The 18,309-nt window shown below is 41.4% G+C and overlaps 1 protein-coding gene across 3 annotated transcripts in view; it reads left to right on the top strand.

Moving 5' to 3' along the window:
- CNNM4 (cyclin and CBS domain divalent metal cation transport mediator 4) overlaps positions 1-18,309 on the top strand; it is a 178,242-nt gene that overhangs the window by 101,900 nt on the left and 58,033 nt on the right. For all 3 annotated transcript variants that reach the window (XM_030201667.1, XM_030201666.1, XM_030201665.1), the window contains exons 3-4: positions 3,575-3,712; positions 13,620-13,789. In XM_030201667.1, coding sequence (XP_030057527.1) covers positions 3,575-3,712; positions 13,620-13,789 — 308 coding nt within the window. The remainder of the gene's footprint in view (positions 1-3,574; positions 3,713-13,619; positions 13,790-18,309) is intronic.

Here is an 18,309-nt window from a genome sequence, read left to right as displayed (position 1 = left end):
TGATGTAACCAGTAATGGTTTTCAAGGGTGACAATGCAGAGGAACTGAAATAAATCTCGGTGAACCTGGAAGACTTACTGAGCCAAACTGACAGAGTCACTGGATGGCATACATCCTAGGGCAGTGGTTCCCAAACCTGATCCTGGAGGCACCCTAGCCAGTCAGGTTTTTGGGATATCCACAATGAATATTCATGAGAGATCTGCATGCAGGACCAGGTTTGGGAACCACTGCTCTAGGGTACTGAAAGAACTCAAACATGAAATTGCTGATCTGTTAGTGATCTGTAACCTGTTGTTAAAGTCATTCGTAGTACGTATCTGAAGATTGGAGGGTGGCCAATGTAATGCCGATTTTTAAAAAAGGTTCCAGGATGATCCCGGGAACTGGTAAGCCTGACTTCAGTGCCAGGGAAAATAGTGGAAACTATTAGAAAGAATAAAATTAAGGAACACATAGACAAACATGGTTTAATGGGACAGAGTCAGCATGGGTTCAGCCAAGGGTAGTCTTGCCTCACCAATTTGTTTCATTTCTTTGAAGGCGTAATAAACATGTGGATAAAGGTGAGCCGGTTGATGTAGTATATCTGGATTTTCAGAAAGCTTCTGGCAAAGTTCCTCTTGAGAGACTCCTGAGAAAATTAAAACGTTATGGGATAAGAGGCAATGTCCTTCTGTGGATTAGGAATTGGTTATTGGATAGAAAACAGAGGGTAGGGTTAAGTGGCCATTTGTTCAATGGAAGAGGGTGAATAGTGGAGTGCCACGGCAATCTGTACTGGAAACTGTGCTATTTAACATATTTGTAAATGATCTGGAAAACGGAACCATGAGTGAGGTGATTACATTTGCAGAAGACACAAAACTATTCAAAGTTGTCAAAACACATGCTGATTGTGAAAAATTGCAGGAAGACCATAGGAAACTACAAGACTGGGTATACAAATGGTAGATGAAATTTAATGTGGACAAATGCAGAGTGATGCACATTTTGAAGAATAATCCAATTCATAGTTACCTGATGCTAGGGTCCACCTTAGGAGTCAGCACTCAAGAAAAAGATATAGGTGTCATTGTAGACAGTACGCTGAAATCTTCTGCCCAGTATGTGACGGTGGCCAAAAAAGCAAACAGGATGTTAGGAATAATTACGAAAGGGATGCAAAATAAGACAAAGAATATTATAATGCCTCTGTATCGCTCCATGGTGCGACCTCACCTTGAGTATTGCGTTCAGTTCTGGTCGCCGTATCTCAAAAAAAGATATAGTGGAATTAGAAAGTGTTCGAAGAAGAGTGGCCAAATTGATAAAGGGGATGGAATCCTTCTCATATGAGGAAAGGCTAAAGAGGTTAGGGCTCTTCAACTTGGAAAAGAGGTGGCTGATGGGGGGGATATGATTGAGGTCTACAAAATCCTGAGTGGTATAGAACGGGTAAAAGTGAATCAATTTTTCACTCTTTCAAAAGTACTAAGACCAAGGGACACTGAATAAAATGACATGGAAATACTTTTAAAACAAATAGGAGGAAATATTTTTTCAATCAAAGAATAGTTAAGCTCTGGAACTCTTTTTTTTTTCTAACGTCTAACCTAAATATTCCCTTGCTGTAATTAAGTTCAGTTATTTCTTGTCAGATTGAGAAGAAACAATTACTGTTCTCATTGGATCTCACCCTCTGCCCTCTTGTGTTTAAAATTCACCGTCATTCTTTACTTTCTAAGTTAAATAAACCCATTATTTGTCTTTGCTATTGCACATCCCTTTTAATATAGGTAGAGACTTTCCCCTAGACTCCAAATGAATATCTTGCTACTATTTTGTACACTTGTAGAGCATCACCATAGTTCTAGCATATAATTCCTCTTTTCAGAGTAATGATGCCTTACTTGTTTAACCTTTTCAGTATTAGTTGTAATTTTCTTATCTCCCAATTTTTAAACAGGACTTCTAATTTTTAGCTATAAGAGGAGAACCCTGTTCAAACATCCTTGAAGGGAGGGGGGAGTTTTGTTTTTTTGATTACAACAGTCGAACAGTGAAAACCAGCCTACTTTTCTGGGCTCGGATGATGTCATCTGGCTGCTGCCATTGTGGCTGAATGATTCCATTCGAACAAGACTAGTCTCTCTAACCCAGTGTTTCCCAAGTCAGTCTTGGAGTACCTTGTGGCAGTCAGGTTTTCAGGATATCCACAATGAATATGCATGAACTTGATTTGCATACATTGCCTCCATGATATGCAAATTTATGCAAATCTTTCATGCATATTCATTGTGGATATCCTGAAAACCTGACTGTCAAGGGGTACTCTAGGACCAGAATTGGGAAACACTGCTGTAACCCATCTTGCCAGACTCCACGAAGAGGCCAGAAATGCCAGAACTAACTGCTACAAATCTCATGGCAGCAGTCTGTGAAGGTGACTGGGGAGTGGGGGGGGGAAGAGGTAGGGAGGGTGGGATGGAATGAGAGAGAAGGCAAGTTTGTAAGAGATGAGTGGGGAATTTGGAAGGGAGGAGAGAGAGGGAGGATAAACTGTCCTTCAACTGACTTTCACTAACTCCTTTGTGTATTTCAAAATTCAGTCCACCTAAAAATATGCCAAGAAGTTCATTTTGCAATGCAAAAATACCAGTACATTTCTGTTTTTCTTGCTTTATCAAAGCACCTAACTGCCTGAAAAATTAACACTTTAATTCTATTTGAAAACATCTAGGTTCAGAAGCCTACTTTTTTCCCTCCCTGTGTATGTTTTAAACAATTTTTATTGAACCAAAATACACTAAGATATAATCAAGTATATTAACAGTTCAATATTTTAACAATTTTAGTCCCTTTTCCTATTTCCCTTTTCCCATCCAACCCCTTTATGGAACAATTTGTAAATTTTTTATTTAGATTTTACTCACACCTTTTTCAGTAATAGCTCAAGGTGAGTTACAGTCAGGTATGCTGGGTATTTCTCTGTCCCTGGAGGGCTCGCAATCTAATTTTGTACCTGAGGCAATGGAGGGCTAAGTGACTTGCCCAAGATCACAAGGAGCAGCAGTAGGATTCAGAACCAGCCACCTCTGGATGTCAAGACTGGTGTTCTAACCACTAGGCCACTCCCTAATAAATAAAATACTTTTCAAAAAAAGAATAAACTAATATAGTTCAGTAGTTACCTTCACTATCCCGTACATTTCACCATCTCCTCCCAATCTCCCCAACAAAACTAATAACACTCGAATTCTGAAAGGCTTGAACTCTTTGTAGCCTTTCAGAAACTCTACTTTTAAACATCTCCATTGCTAAGTTGCTTTGTCTTTATATTTTTTTGTTGTGTGCGCTAGACAGGGGTGTATGCATGGGGTTCTCTGTTTATATGCCCAAACCCAGAGCCCAGGAAGCAAGTGCTGTATTGTTCATCTCGAGTGACTGAGGGAGCTTCATCTCGAGTGACTGAGGGAGCCACTGTCCTGTAGTGAGATAAAATTACAGAAGCTTCCTCAGTCTGTAACTGTGCTTTCTCTGTCCACATTTTCCTTAACTCCAATTCTTGACTCTTCTTCCCACCACCCTACAGCGGACAATCGCAGTAGGAAGCGCGTCAGGAACCAGAAGAACAGGAGAGATTTCTCAGCCTTCAAACAACCAGACAATGAGCTGAGGGTGAAGATCTCTCCTCAGCTGCTGCTGGCTGCACATCGCTTCCTCGCCACTGGTAAGCTTGTTTTATATAAACCACTGTACTGAAGTCCTGTTTTACTGGGATAGGTACTTCCTCTTTGCTTTTGCTGGGTCTCTTCTAGTTTTTGTTATGATGTCCCAAAATATTAAAGTAGTAATACCAGCAAATAAAATTTCCCCTTGAAGACTAACTTTATGCAGAAAAAGCAGAGAATGTAAGAAAAAAAATTTCAAAAAAAAAAAAGTGCACATGATTTATAAATTTCTATTTCTGCACCAGAGCTACCAGAGGAAAGGATAAGAAAGTAACTTGGATTGAGTGGTGTAGCTTAGTAACTGGCTTTGCTTAATTGCTGTGATTGCTTTTTCCCTTCAATAGCACTTTCAGTATAAATTGTAAGCCCTCTGGGGACAGGAAAATACCTATTGTACCAGAATGTAACTTGCTTTAAGCTACAATTAAAAGACATGAACTAAATTCAAAAGCCCTTCTTTCCCTTCTCTCCTTCCCTTCTGTAACCTTAGTACTTTGAGGGGGGTCTTTTACTAAAGCTTAGCTTGAGTTATCTGCAGCAGGGCCCATAGGAATAAAATGTACTTATCCAGCCTAAACGAGGGAAGAGCAGAGAGAGAGAGCTGGTAGAGAGTGACAGAGACTTCCTTGGGGAAGATGAGTTTGTCTGCCTCAGTCTACTGGAATCATTAAACAGCACCCACTGCTTTTTACATTCTTCCTTTCCTGGTTCATTTTGACATTTTCTAGGTTATTCTGATGCTTATAAAATCAAGGAATCTTACTGTTATAGGTTGTAGTCATGCCTGTGGCTTTAATTTATTTAAAAGCTTTTATAAACTGCCTTCCTGATTTTTATCTGAATGTCTGAAGTGGTTTACAAATCAATATTTATTTTATTTGGATTTGGTTCAAAACTTTTTTTAGTCGTAGCTTAAGGCGAGTTACGTTCAGATACAGTAGGCATTTCCCTGTCCCTGGAGGGCTCACAATCTAAATTTGTACCTGAGGCAATGGAAGGTTAATTGACTTGCTCAAGATCACAGGGAGCCGCAGTATGATGTGAGCTAGGCTTCCCTGGTGCTCAGCCCAGTGCTTTATCCATTAGACTTCTCCTCTACTTCCATGAATATGATTTGTTCCACCTTAAGGCCTTCACATTTCATAATCTTATATAATAACATGATTTTGAGTGCTTGCTTATAAAAGCTGCATTTGATTGGCTGGTGAAGTTTTTTTGTCATCAGACCCCTTTTGTAAATGCCTGATAACAGCACTACTGTGACATCATTCCATTTTAAAAGGAAGTGATGTCACAGCCTGGGTGTCCCAATGGTTATGGAATGAGGGGAACATAGTTTACTCTGTAAATGAGAGTTGCTTACCTGTAACAGTAGTTCTCCATGAAGACTCCCTAGCTATATACAGGTAAGACATTAAAGCATATTGTTTATGTACAAACGTATAAATAAACTCTGGTACCTGTGTCTTGAGGAGGTGGTATGTTGTCGAGTCATACACCAGAGGCCAAAACTACTTCTCTGAAAGAAGAATCAGCAGCTGAAGCAATGTGATGGGTAAAGGTATGTGCTGACGACCAAGTTGCTGCTCTGCAAGTATCTGTCATAGAAGTGTGATTAAGATGTGCCACAGATGCAGCCATGGCTCTTAGCCTGTGAGCTGTAACGTGTGGAATACCTTCCAAACTGGACGAGAATAATCTTGATCAGTGGACAAAATAACTGGGATGGCCAATGAGGTGAAGCAGTTTGTTGTAAATAAATGGTCAATGCCCTAACACAGTCCAATGTGTGTAAATCTCTGTGCTGTGGTGAAGGGTGAGGAGGAGGAGGAAAAAAGACTAGTAAAATTATTGATTGATTTACATGAAAAGGAGAAACTATTTTTGGAAGACATTTTGGAAGTGGGTGTAAAATGACTTTTATCACGTGAAACTTGTGTATAGGGAGAATAATATACTAAAGCCTGAATTTCTCCAATACGACATGCTGATGTAATGGTGAGTAGAAAAGCTGTCTTTCAAGTGACAAATTTAAAATCTGTTGATTTCATGGGCTCAAAAGGTGGTTTCATGAGTTATGCAAGGACTCTGTTGAGATCTCAAAGTACCGGCGGATGTTGAATAAATGGTTTCAAATTCAGTAGTCTGTTTATAAATAAAGTAGCATCATTTACAGGGTCATGAAAAACTGAAAGAGCTGCCAAATGTATCCTGACAGATGAACACGTTAATCCACTGTTAGAAGGGTGTAGTAGGTAATCTAGTATTGATCAAATGGTGTACGATAATGGGTCTATGTTTTTAGAAGTACACCAAGTGCTTCATTGGCTTGCAATAATTTTTCCAGCCTTGAATATTTCTCACAATTGACTGTCTAAATATACAGTTCAGAAATCATTAAAGGGGGAATTTATTTCTCTGATCTACACAACATAAGCTGCACTTTCAACCTGAAAAAACAATTATAGTAATATACAAAAAGTAATTAAGAATACAAAATCAAAAAGTCTTGATTGCATACATTTACAGCCTTTGTCATAGCAAACCCAAATTAGCTCCAGTTCCAAAAATTGCCTTAACAAGGCTCATAATAAGTTATAGGCAACATTAGCTCCAGTTCCAAAAATTGCCTTAACAAGGCTCATAATAAGTTATAGGCAACGTGTCTAGTCACAGTAGTTGAGCCGATTCAAATACTCTAGAATGGAAAATCAAGCTGTATTTGTTCTGTTTCTTCCATTATTTACTGTGAGAGACTCCCCCAGGGGAAAGGGAAGGTTTGAGGGGAGATGAGTTAGATACATCCAAAGTATGAGTACAACATGAGTGGCTGAAGAGGGACCTCAGAAAAAGTCCAGTATTGTTTCTACCTCGTTTAAAGAGATATAAATAGCTCACAGCATAACAAAAATTTTTTTTTCGTGTGCTACTGGGCAAAAGCCATTTGTCCTATACTAAATTCAGTGTGCGTATTCCAAATCTGAAGTCAGAATTGTTGTAACACGTCAGGAAATTTTGTTATGCATAAGTTTGCCCAAATGAATTAAGCACTTAGAAAGCATTGAATAGTTTTTTACAGAACGAGTTTTACTCCAACAAGTACCTGATCTACATCAAAGTTTTCGTAGTAAACAGTATATGAAAATGTAATGGAATAACAAAATTTCAAAAAAGTCTCATATTCCAGTTTAAAAGTCTTACTTCAGCAAGGCCCAGTACTATTAAAAGTGTTTCAGGCATCTGCTTTTGCATTTGTGACCGGTCATATTTTTCCGTTGCAAAAACCAGCAGTAGTCCCCCATCATGTTGGGATTCCAGCGACCTTGATATCTGTTCTCCATTGTAGAAATGTCTTTATGGAACCTCTCTCCATGTTCGTCACTTACGTGTCCCAAATTGAGTGGGAAAAAGTCAAGATGGGAATGTAAGAAATGCATTTTCAATGACATTCGGCAGCCAAGTTGTTCATATGCTTTAAGCATGTTGTCTACTAGTTCAGCATAGTTCTCAGCTTGTCTGTTCCCAAGGAAGTTCTGCACTACTAGCACAAATGCATCCCAAGCTGCAAGTTCCAGAGGGTTGAATTTTGTTCTGAATGTGTCATCATGCATTAGTTTGATTTCGGGGCCAGTAAAAATTCCGGCCTTTATTTTAGCCTCAGTTTTCAGTGTGCTAAACATCTCCTTCAAATACTGGAAACCATTTCGATCACGATCAAGTGCAATTACAAAATTTTTTATTAAACCAAGTGTAATGTGAAGTGGTGGAAGATAAACTTGAAGTGGATTGACCAGTGATTTCTGTTGTACATTGTACCAACCAACTATGTGCTCAACTCTGAGAGGCCACTGTCTGATTTTGTAATGATTTTTGTCATCACGACTGTTCCATAGGCACAAGAAACACATATGCTTCGTGTACCCTAACTGTAGGCCAAGCAGCAGTGCTACCACTTTTCAGGTAAGCACAAATATTCCACTTATGTTCAGAGTATTTGATCATTTTCAAAATTAACTGTATAGAAGCATGGGTCTCTTTCATTCCAACCCCATGAGCCAATGGAAGAGATGGTTTTTCGTTACCATTGTGCAACAAGACAGCTTTCAAACTTGTATTGCTAGAGTCAATGAATAGCCTCCATTCATCAGGAACATGTGTACCATCTAACTCCATCATAAGACCATTTACATCAGTACAGAAACAGACATCGCTTTCCAATGCATAGTATGCAGCTAACTTGGTGTGTCGATGACGAAAGTGTGAAGTTGTGGTGCTTCATTGTAGCAAATTCCATTCCCGAAGTCTAGAAGCTAGCAGTTCTGTCTTTTCTTTAGATAATGACAGATCTCTTACCAGATCATCTAAATCTGATTGGCTCAGCAAGTGCGGCTGACCCTCCAGTTGTTTTGGATCAGGAGATACATCATGCCAATCAACATCTTCTTCATCAGGATCAGAAGCATCAGTTTCAATTGCTGTTTCTGCTGCAGGAGGGGCAGGCACTGGATTCTCTACATCGTGTGGTACTGGTTTAAGAGCAGACTCACAGTCAGGATACACAATTTGTGACTTGTTTCTCTTTGAATATCCGGCGATTTTAGGCATGCAAAAATAACAGTCTGAATGGTGATTTTTCTGCTCATGCCAAACCATTGGCACTGCAAAAGCCATTCCTTTTCTTTTACCATTCAACCACTGCGTTAGCCCAGAGTAACACACAGTGCAACAAACATGAGGTGCCCAGCTTTTATCTTGATCTCCAATTTGACAGTCAAAGTAATACTTGTAAGCAAGGCGCACTCACTTTGTCAGATTCTTGCGCTGATCAGTGTATTTGCCACATATGTTGCAGAAATTGTCCGGATCGTTAACACATTTGCGTCTATCCATCTTGCCTTATATACTTACTGCTGACATCAGCCAATAGACCTGTCTGAGCGCGTCTGGACAGGTCCGGGCATGTCCATTGGAATATTTCCAATATATAATGCATTAATATTATAAGTGAATAGGCTTTGCATGTATAACTTAAAATCTAGACGTGTCAGGCAAATTCTGAGTTCATATTTGGAATCGGCAGGTTCAATTTAGTATAAATCACATGTTTTTCTCTCAGTAGCAAAATCATTGTTGCGTTGAGGTGCCCAAGAAAATAGAGGGCAATATTCAAAAGTCATTTGTCCAGACGTTTGGAAAACTGTGTGTAGTATATGTGTATGTTTACCCACATGTTTCTACAGGCTTTTGAGGTGGTGTTAAGCTGGGGAAGGCAGTGATGTGAGTAATTGGTCTTGTAGAACTATGCATTTTTGGAAGAAATAATGTCATTGGACCTAATGGCAGGATAGAGCCATGACCCTGACTACTCACATTTTAAAAGTGATTTATAAGTGTTACCATGCAAATTGAGAGAGAATCCTGTAGGGTGTGCACCAGTGGATCTAAAGCACAAATGGAAATGGAGTGCAGATGGCAGTGAAAAGGAAGGCAGCTGACTTGCAAGATTATGGATTTTGAAGTGGGAAGACCAACATGGTGTACGCAGTGCTTGAGGAGCCAGAGCAGCTGAGACAGGTCGCATCCAGAAAGACAGTGAATTGGAGGCTGAAAGTGAGGATAAGGGTGCACACTTGATGAGTCGGACAGATCTGAAGAAGTTGTCTACTATGAGGGATGGTCTGAATGCCTTGTAGTCTGTAATAAAGAACTTTTGTGATGGAGTTGAAGAAAGAGGTGGCAGATCTAGTTATGCAGGTAGATGAGGGGAAGAGCACGGCAGAGTGATGCTATTAAAATAGCTACAGATAATATGGAAAAGCTGTCCAAGCTTTTTTGGTGAATAAAATAGAGGACCTAGAGAATCAATCACATCGCAACAGTTTGAAAATTGAGGGTGTGCCTGAGACTGGAAACTTATGGTGACTATGATAAGGTGGCTAAGTCAATCCATGTGGCAATGTTGGCAGAGAGAGCAGAAGGAGAGATTATGCCAGAGATCAAATTGAGCTGTGCCCATTGGGCGCTGAGAGGGGACCCCAACCGGACCAATTTGCCAAGAGACTTTATAGTCTGTATTCATGATTTTCAGCTGAAAGAGCAGGTTTTGGTGAAGGCCAAAGCATAGGCAGAGTACTTGAGAAGGCCATAAGATTTAGATTTTGCTGACCTTGCAGCAGTGACCCTGTAAAAGAGAAGGGAATTGAAGCTGGTTACAAACAGTCTAGGAGAGAAATCTGTGATATCGATGGCTGTTCCCATTTGGGATGAACTTCATGGGTCAGGAGAAAACCTGTTCAGCTCTGTCCTTGGTGCTGGCAGCTTAGAAAGTGGAAAAAGCAGGGCTTAGGGTCATTGAGAAGGCAGTAATAGCATTGGCTAAACCAAGAACTGTGACAGAACAAGCGATGTGGAAAAGACTGATGAGGAAAGGATCCAGGCTGTGGTTGCCTGAAGGAAGGGGAACCTGTAGGGAAACAGGGTTGGTGTTACTGCAGATTCCTGAAGAGTGGATTTCAGGGACTGAACGGTTGGAGTCAGAGTGGAACTTTAAATGTGACTCGGGATGGGGGTGGTATGAGGGGGTGTATGCGTGGATGGTTGAATGTGAAGGGGTATGGTAGGTTGGGAAGGATTGTCTGTATCGAGATAGAGTGAGTATTGGGGGGGGGGGGGGGGTTGAGGTTCTGGTTGTTAGAATACCTGGAGGGGTATGGTGGGAGAGTAGGGATATAAGGGTGTGGGTCGGTAAAGCAGTAATGGAGTACCAGAATGAACACTGACTCAACCAGGAGGTAGGAGGCAGAGAGTGATAGAAGGGGGGAAATAATGGATGGGAAGGAAGTAGAGAAGAAAGGGGGATAAGGAAGTTTGGTGTTTAAGGAAAAAGTATAGGATAGGGAGACTGGGGGAGGGGTTGATTAAAGCATTGGATTTAAATCTAAAAGTCAGGTCCTTGAATGTGATGGGATTTAATGTGGGTCACAAGTGGCAGTTGTTGGGAAAGGAGAGACATAGAGGGGGTGGATGTCATTCTCATCTGAAGGTGGTTCAAGAGCAACAGTTAAGATCTAGACAATACTCATACATCATATTGGCAGCAGACAGTAAGCAGCATTGGAAGGGAAAGGTAGGGATTATGTTTCCGGGCTGCTACCAGGTAAAATAGGGTAAAGTGGAGTGTGACTTTGGGGGTGGGGAGGTGTGAGAGTTTGGATGGGGTGTGATTGACTATCTTTTGTTTATATGACGAAACCAGAATCAGGGGGCTTTCTTTGACAACTTTGGGAAAAATCATGAATTTTCTATTAGAATTTGGGGGAAAACCATGAATTTTGGTGCGGATTAGCTAATTGTGGGAGGGGACTTTAATATCACCCTGCAGCCTCCCTAGACAGTTTGAGGGAGGGTAACAGGAGGCTCCAAATGAAGATTTATGGAAAGGATGGAGTTGCTCGATTATATGGCGAATGATGTCAGTGGATTATGGGTCCAATGCACAAAACTTACCAAGCTTGCAATGTTTTCTTAAGACCAGTTATAGCTGCTCTAAAGCAAACGTTATTTAGCATCTAATTTAACAAAGGGGTTCTGTGTCCCTTTTACTGTTTGCCATAGCAGCTACTGATAATGATAACCCAATGCAAATGTATTACCAGCAGCTCATTAGTATTAAAATAAGCCCTCCAAGCGATGCACAGAAAGGAGTGCCTACCTTTTAACATGCAAATTTTTCCGGCAGGACTGGAGCTGTCTGTGTAGGGGTACAACCTAGTGAAACAGTCTGCTTGCACTACAGTTTGCTGGATGTACAGTACTTATGTTAAACAACCAAGCCCTCGGCAGACAAGGCCTAGCAAATATAAACAAAGCAACCCCCCTCCCCCCCCCCCCAAAAAAAAAATTTTCAACGAAGCAAAGCAACTTACCCCCAGCCCCCCCCCCCCCAAATTCGCAAGTCTCCGCAACTGTTTTGCAGTAGCCTTTTAAATGAAATAAACAAGCTTAAACACACAAACATTTAAAAAAATGTTTTAGCTGGTCATGTGCGCTGTAGGAGTGGAATGCCGAGCAGAGAAAAGCACCTAGCGCATGCGCAGATCAGTGCTTACCGAGAGACACTTGTGCGCATGTGCTAGGTGCTTTCCTTACCAAGCTGCTTACAGATTTTCCATGCATCTGATTTGCATGCAGTTTCCTTTGAGCATCGTTTGCTAAGTTCACCAGTGGATAGAAATGTTCACGTTGTATAATGGCAACTTTTGTGCATCGGGGCTTCTACTCGGTGGTCCTACAGCAGAATAGGAGGAAGATGGTGTGGGTCATATGAGGATGATACACAGAATGAGTTAGCTAACATCATGGACAGTACATAAAAGTGGGAAGATTTAAACAAATGTGGTCTTCATCTGAAAACTGGTTGTGTGTAAGATGGGGAAATGACTTAAGTGTAAAAAAGTTCAGGTGCTGTACCTTGGGGAGAGGGAGGGGATGGATGAGGGGAGGGGATGGATGAGTGGAGGGGAGAAGGGTAATTGGAGTAGGCTGGATTCAGTTCAGGGGACTTTTTGTCTCCATCATGGGGGGAGGGGGCTTGCTGAAGAAATAACAGGAAGCCACCTTCTGGTGGGAAATATGGTGGGGGAGGAGATTGTGTCAGTTGCCTACATATTAACAATTTGTGTGTGTGTTTGGGGGGGTGGATATAAAAGAGGATAACTGTGGGGGTGCAGAAACCAGTGTTTATCTTGGAATTTGTTTTTGATGTATCTGGAGTTTGAACAATAAATAGTTAATGGGGGAAAAAAAAAGAACTTGCATTTTGGACAGAAAAAGTAGCAACAGAAAAGCATGTGTGGATCTCTGCAGGTAATTTTCCTTGGTCAATTCTCAAAGGAAAATATGCCTGTACTTTCCCTTTGAGAACTGGTGCAAAATGCTTGGGCAAATGTACTGTAGACTTCTCACCTGCCCACATAGATTTAAAAATGTTACCAACTGTAAATTGTGATGTGTGAAGGAGAAGCTGAGCTGGGATTAGAACTCTTTTCCTTGATGCTCTGGTCAGTAATTCTGTGCACTGTGAAGTCAGTTTTCAAGGATTCAGCTGCTTTTTTACATAGGTACAAATAGTCAACCCACCCACGTTGTCCATATTAAGGTAAGTGGATTTTTAGCTGTGCAGGGAGAATGAGGACTGCATTTTAGGAACATCCTTAATTAGGTATTGTAACACACATGTATGTAGCCATGTAAGCTGATGTTCAGATGTGGTAATATGATGTGTGTACCTTGTTTGAAAATCTTGTTCTGTGCAGGTTTAATAGTTTGTGCATACTGTATGTTTTTTACTATTAGATGCCCCTGGAAATTTGCCCTTATCTTGCTCAAATCATGTAAGAAAAACATGAACATTGTTTCTTTCAGCTTTCTAAGCCTTTGGATGCTATCTGACAGTGTTACCTGCTCCAATAATAGAGCTCTGTCAGTTTACTTTCAATAAAAATGATTTAAGTTAAAAAGAAATGTTCAAACAGATGTAAATGATAAAATATGATATTAAAAACTGGCATAAAATGTCCCTACCCTTTTGAAGAACAGAGATATTAACTTTTGGCTTTCAGTTCTGTTGAAACTTTTTGTAGGATGTGGACAGGTTATCAGTAATGGATTTATAGGAATCTGGGAAGCAGAAGTAAAGGAGAAGAGAGATTAAGGCCAGGAATGGGAGGGCAAAAAGAATAATGAAATTTTAGTAAAGTTTGTGTAATATTATATTGTGTTCCTTCTGTCCCTGTGTTTCCTTTCTCACTGTTTCATCATCCTTGGTCTCCTGTCTTCCTCACTCCCATCCCCTGCCTTCTCCCAATCCTCTTTCTCTCCATCTCTCACCGTCCCCTTTCCCTGCAGAGGTGCCACTCTTCTCTCCGTCTCTGATCTCAGAGAAGATCCTGCTTCGACTGCTCAAGCATCCAGACGTCATCCTGGAGCTCAAATTCGATGAGGATAACAAGAAGTCACCACAGCACTACCTGTACCAGAAGAGCAAACCAGTTGACTACTTCATCCTCATCTTACAGGTGCTGCTAGCCAATCAGCTGCAATAGCCTGGGGTATAAAACCAGTCAGCGTTCTTGGTAGTGTTTCCGTAAATACTGCATAGGAAGCATCCTGAAGGTTTGCAGGAAAGGGATTGGAAGAGCTGTGTTTGGGTAAAGGGACTAGAATAATAGAAGGAGCAGCAGAGCAGAATCTAGCTGTGTTGGCAGAGCTGTGACGCAGAGGCGTAGCCAGGTTTTGATCTCAGGGGGAGCAGACTTTTATAAAATAGGTGCCGGTTGGTATCAGCTAGACAACAGTGTCTGTGTTGTTGCTCAGGGGCTGTAGCAGGCACGGATTAATACAGGCTGTCTCTGTTGAGTCCTGCCTACAAGGAAACAGTAAGTTACATCAGGAAGCAGGAAGCAGAAGAGGTCCCTGGACTGGCCAGAGCAGGCAACCTGTCTTCTTAACTACAAAGTAAAAATATTCAAATCGTGACCATCGCCTCAGGAATAGCACACACATTCCTTCCACTGCTAGACACCTTGTTTAAATCAAATGTGCTTTTGTTTGTGAGGTGACTCTACAGGATGTGAAGAACACTGGTCTTTCTGTGTGTGGAACACTAGTCTTGAGCATTTTTATTTTGGGTGACAAAGGCCACCAAAGGTGGCCCTTGCCCCACAGCCTACATTCAAATAGGGCTAGACACTTTGTGAAATAACACAAGCCCCTGCAAAAAGACACCCAAAACCTGTACTGAAAACTAACCCTTTTGCCATTCAGGTTTTCAGGCTATCCACAATGAATCTGCATGAAAACGATTTGCATGTAATGGAGGCAGTATATGCAAATCAATGTCATGCATATTTATTGTGGATAGCCTGAAAACCTGACTGGCAAGGGGGTACTCTAGAACCAATTTAGGAAACACTGCCCTAGAACACAAAACTCACCACACCATAACAGCCCTAACCATATATATTACACTGGGCTCTGGAGCACTGATATACCTACTATTGGGAAACTGGAACAAGCTGCACTGTTACACATTCCTACACAGACACTACATGCTAGCAGAATCCTTCACCTGAGTCACACATACAGAACATGGACAGACCCTCATCTATATAACATAAGAGTAGCCATACTGGGTCAGACCAATGGTCCATCTAGCCCAGTATCCTGTTTCTAACAGTGGCCAGCCCAGGTCACAAGCACCTGGCAGAAACCTAAATTGTGACAACATTCCGTGCTACCAATCTAATACAGAATAGAGAGCAACAGCAACAAAAAAAAAACAACAAAAATTGAAATAGAGACCCCCCCTCCTCTCTGCTTAAGGAAGCTAGACTCTCCAAACAGCACAATACTGGTAAAAAAGAAACAGAAATGCATTTTCTCCTGTACTTTGCAAAATAAAAACAGAAAAAAATGTACCTTTTGCAAAGCAGGTACATCTCAGTCCTTACAAAGTATTAAATAAAAATAATTTTTTTTCTACCTTTGTTGTCTGTGAATTTGGCTGCTCCCAGTCTTTTTTTCCATGCTTCACGAGTCAGCCATACAAATCCTTTTCCAGGTTGGCCTTTCCATTTCTTCTCTCGCCTCTTGTCTTCTTCCTTTCCTTCTGTACATCTGTTGGCACTGATCTTTCATTTTATGTCCACACTATGAAATAGCTGTGCATAGAGCTGCCAAGTGATCGAGCTCCAGAAGGGAGATTTTTCAACCAGTCCTAGTGTGAACTCGCATCCCAAATTCATGTGGGATTTGCAGTCCCTGATTCTACCCATCAAAATCTGTGCTGCAGTACATTCAAAATTACTTAAGAAAATGCACTTCGACCCCTGCAGGGTTGGTAATTTGAAGACATCGGAGATGTGCATTTTTAAATACTGTCATATTCCTAAAATCAAATTCAAAATAAAATACCTTTTTCTACTGTTTGAACAATTTATTTTCTCATTTGCTTTGGTCCCACTGTCTCTTTTCTGTTTTTCTCTGTTTCTTCTGCCTTTACAGGGTCTCTTGCCCATCTGACATTTCTTCTGTCTCCAAGTGCACCATCCTTCTTTCCTCTGCACTACTGTTTGTCCTTTCTAGTATCTCCCTTCTGTGTCCCTTGTCCCTATCCTACCCCCAAGTTCAGCACAAGCCTACCTGGTCTCCTCATCTCCCCTTTTCTAATATCTGCCCTCCAAGTGTCATCTCTCCCTTTTTCGAACATTGCCCTGTGTCCCCATCTTCCCCCCTTTTCCAGCATTACCTCTTTCTCCCCATCTCACCCTGTTTTCACCCTTCTCTCCATATTCCCATTCCCCCCTTCCAGTGGTGCCTCTGTGTCCCTGTCTTCTCTTCCCCATTCCAGTAGTGCTGTCTCTGTGTCCCTATCTCCTTACCCCCCTTTCTATTAGTGCCCCTGTGTCCCTATCGGTGAACAGTGAAGAAAAATGAGCTCAACCTATAGAGTTTATAATTGCGTTTTCTACCTGCTATAATAATTTTTGAAGCTGTTTTAGTGATATTCGATTGTTATTTCTTTTCTTCTCCAGCTTTTAAGGCACTGCCTATCCAACTGAAACTGCTTTAGACTTGTTACTGATGGACAAACAATAAAAAATTACAAGTTGGATGCAGTAGCTCATAAGTTTGCTTGCTTTGTTTTGAGTGAATGGCAATGACAACTGTGCAGGGGAGTGGAAACAGATTAACCAAACTGGCTTTCTTGCTTACAACGGCATAGGCAGTCGGAGGCCCAACTGTTTGGGAAGGCTAAAGGGGGCGGGGTTAGGGGTGGGGCCAGGGGTGGAGCTGAAATCCATAATTGTTTGATAACACACAGAAAAAGAAATATAAAAGTCACAATTAATACCTTTTATTAGATATTAGATATGTATCATATGTCAAAGAATAAAGTGGTTGCTCAAAGCATATTCTAACCACAATCGCTCAACTGCAAAACACTATGCACAACTTTGTGCAAAAGCACACTCAGAACCTTACTGTACCATAAATATTACACTGGGCAGAACATAATACACCAATATACCACCCATACGGAAAATGCAGACCATCAACAATATGAAACAAGGATCATAATATCACAATTCCACAAAACATCCTAATTCATGTTGAATGTGGGATAAAATGCCATACATAAGTAAATAAATATAAACATTTAATGTTGAGCACCTGATTCTCAAAGTGGACATATTCCAAACACTATAATGAAAATAAAATGATCTTTTCTACCTTTGTTGTCTGGTGACTTTGTTTTTCTGACCATGCTGGTCCAGTATCCGATTCTGCTGCTATCTGTCCTCTTAACTCGGTTTCCAGGGCTTCCATTTATTTCTTTACTTTCTGCCTTTCTTCTTCATTTCTTGTCCTTGCTCCCCTGCCCCCCCCCCTACAGCCATCCATACCCACCCATTGATTCTCTCCTCTCCCCTGCCCCTCCCTCCAGCCATCCACACCCACCCACCCATTGATTCTCTCCTCTCCGCTCTGCTCCCAGGCAGATTTTCTAACAGGAGCTGCTCATCCAATCAGAGAGCTCTATTTGAATGCAGATTAACATACAGATACTCTAATGGGAATTTTTAGTCAAAAACACTAGCTAAACCCTTCGTTTTCGGATCAAACTTCACATTTTTGAACAGAGCCATGCCCTAACATTAAGGCTGTAAACATGTCCAACAATTTTTACCCATAAATATGCAAATGAGAACCTCCCAAAAATGGACTAATTTGCATATGGCTTGAGCAAATTTGAGTACATAGCATACCAATCCCACTTCCTAGCACCTAAATTCTGCAATTAGATTTAATGCAAATACTTTAAAAACTTATTTTTAGCACTTTTAAAATTTCAGAGGTCAGTGCAAGTCTCTTTGATATGAAGTGCTCATGTGCAGGAATTCATCCTAGTTAAATATCTCCCTGGCAACCCAGGACACCTCCAGCCAACCCCCCTGCTCTGCAGTAAGGTAATCAAATTACAACTGGTTATACACAAGGCTAGAGATGGCTTTCACTGTAGCTGCTGCTATTTAAACCCCCCAGAGCAGGCGGGAGAACTACTACTACTACTATTTAGCATTTCTATAGAAACAGCTGATCCATCCTGCTGTTGCTGGGGAGGTATAGCCTCCCCAAGCCTCTTATACTGGGTGCCTGTGTACAACAGACTAGATAGGCTGAGTTCCACTCCTGTCTATTACACCTTATTGGGCAGCTTTCTTCCTTCTCCTTCTCCAGCCCCCCCCCCCCCCCCCGAGTCTTACATGTTTCATCCGTGGTGATTTTCACTGCCCCTGCGCAAGTCTTGCACCTACTCTGATTCCTGTCTCTTCCGCCCACTCTCTCCCATCCACGTAGTTACTCGTTTTTAAAGCCCTGAGGCATTCTCCCTCCGACACCGACGATTCACATAGCCAGCCTTCTGCCAGCGTCGGAGCCTCTCCTCAGGCGCATTCCGCCTCCTCTAATGCAACTTCCTGTCTTCCGCAGAGGTGGGACACGTCTGAGGGAGAGGCCCTGACGCTGGCAGAAG

The sequence above is a fragment of the Microcaecilia unicolor genome, chromosome 4 (assembly GCF_901765095.1).
Source record: "Microcaecilia unicolor chromosome 4, aMicUni1.1, whole genome shotgun sequence".
Taxonomy (NCBI): domain Eukaryota; kingdom Metazoa; phylum Chordata; class Amphibia; order Gymnophiona; family Siphonopidae; genus Microcaecilia; species Microcaecilia unicolor.
Note: the sequence above shows the minus strand (reverse complement) of the source record. Positions and strands in the feature narration are given on the sequence as shown.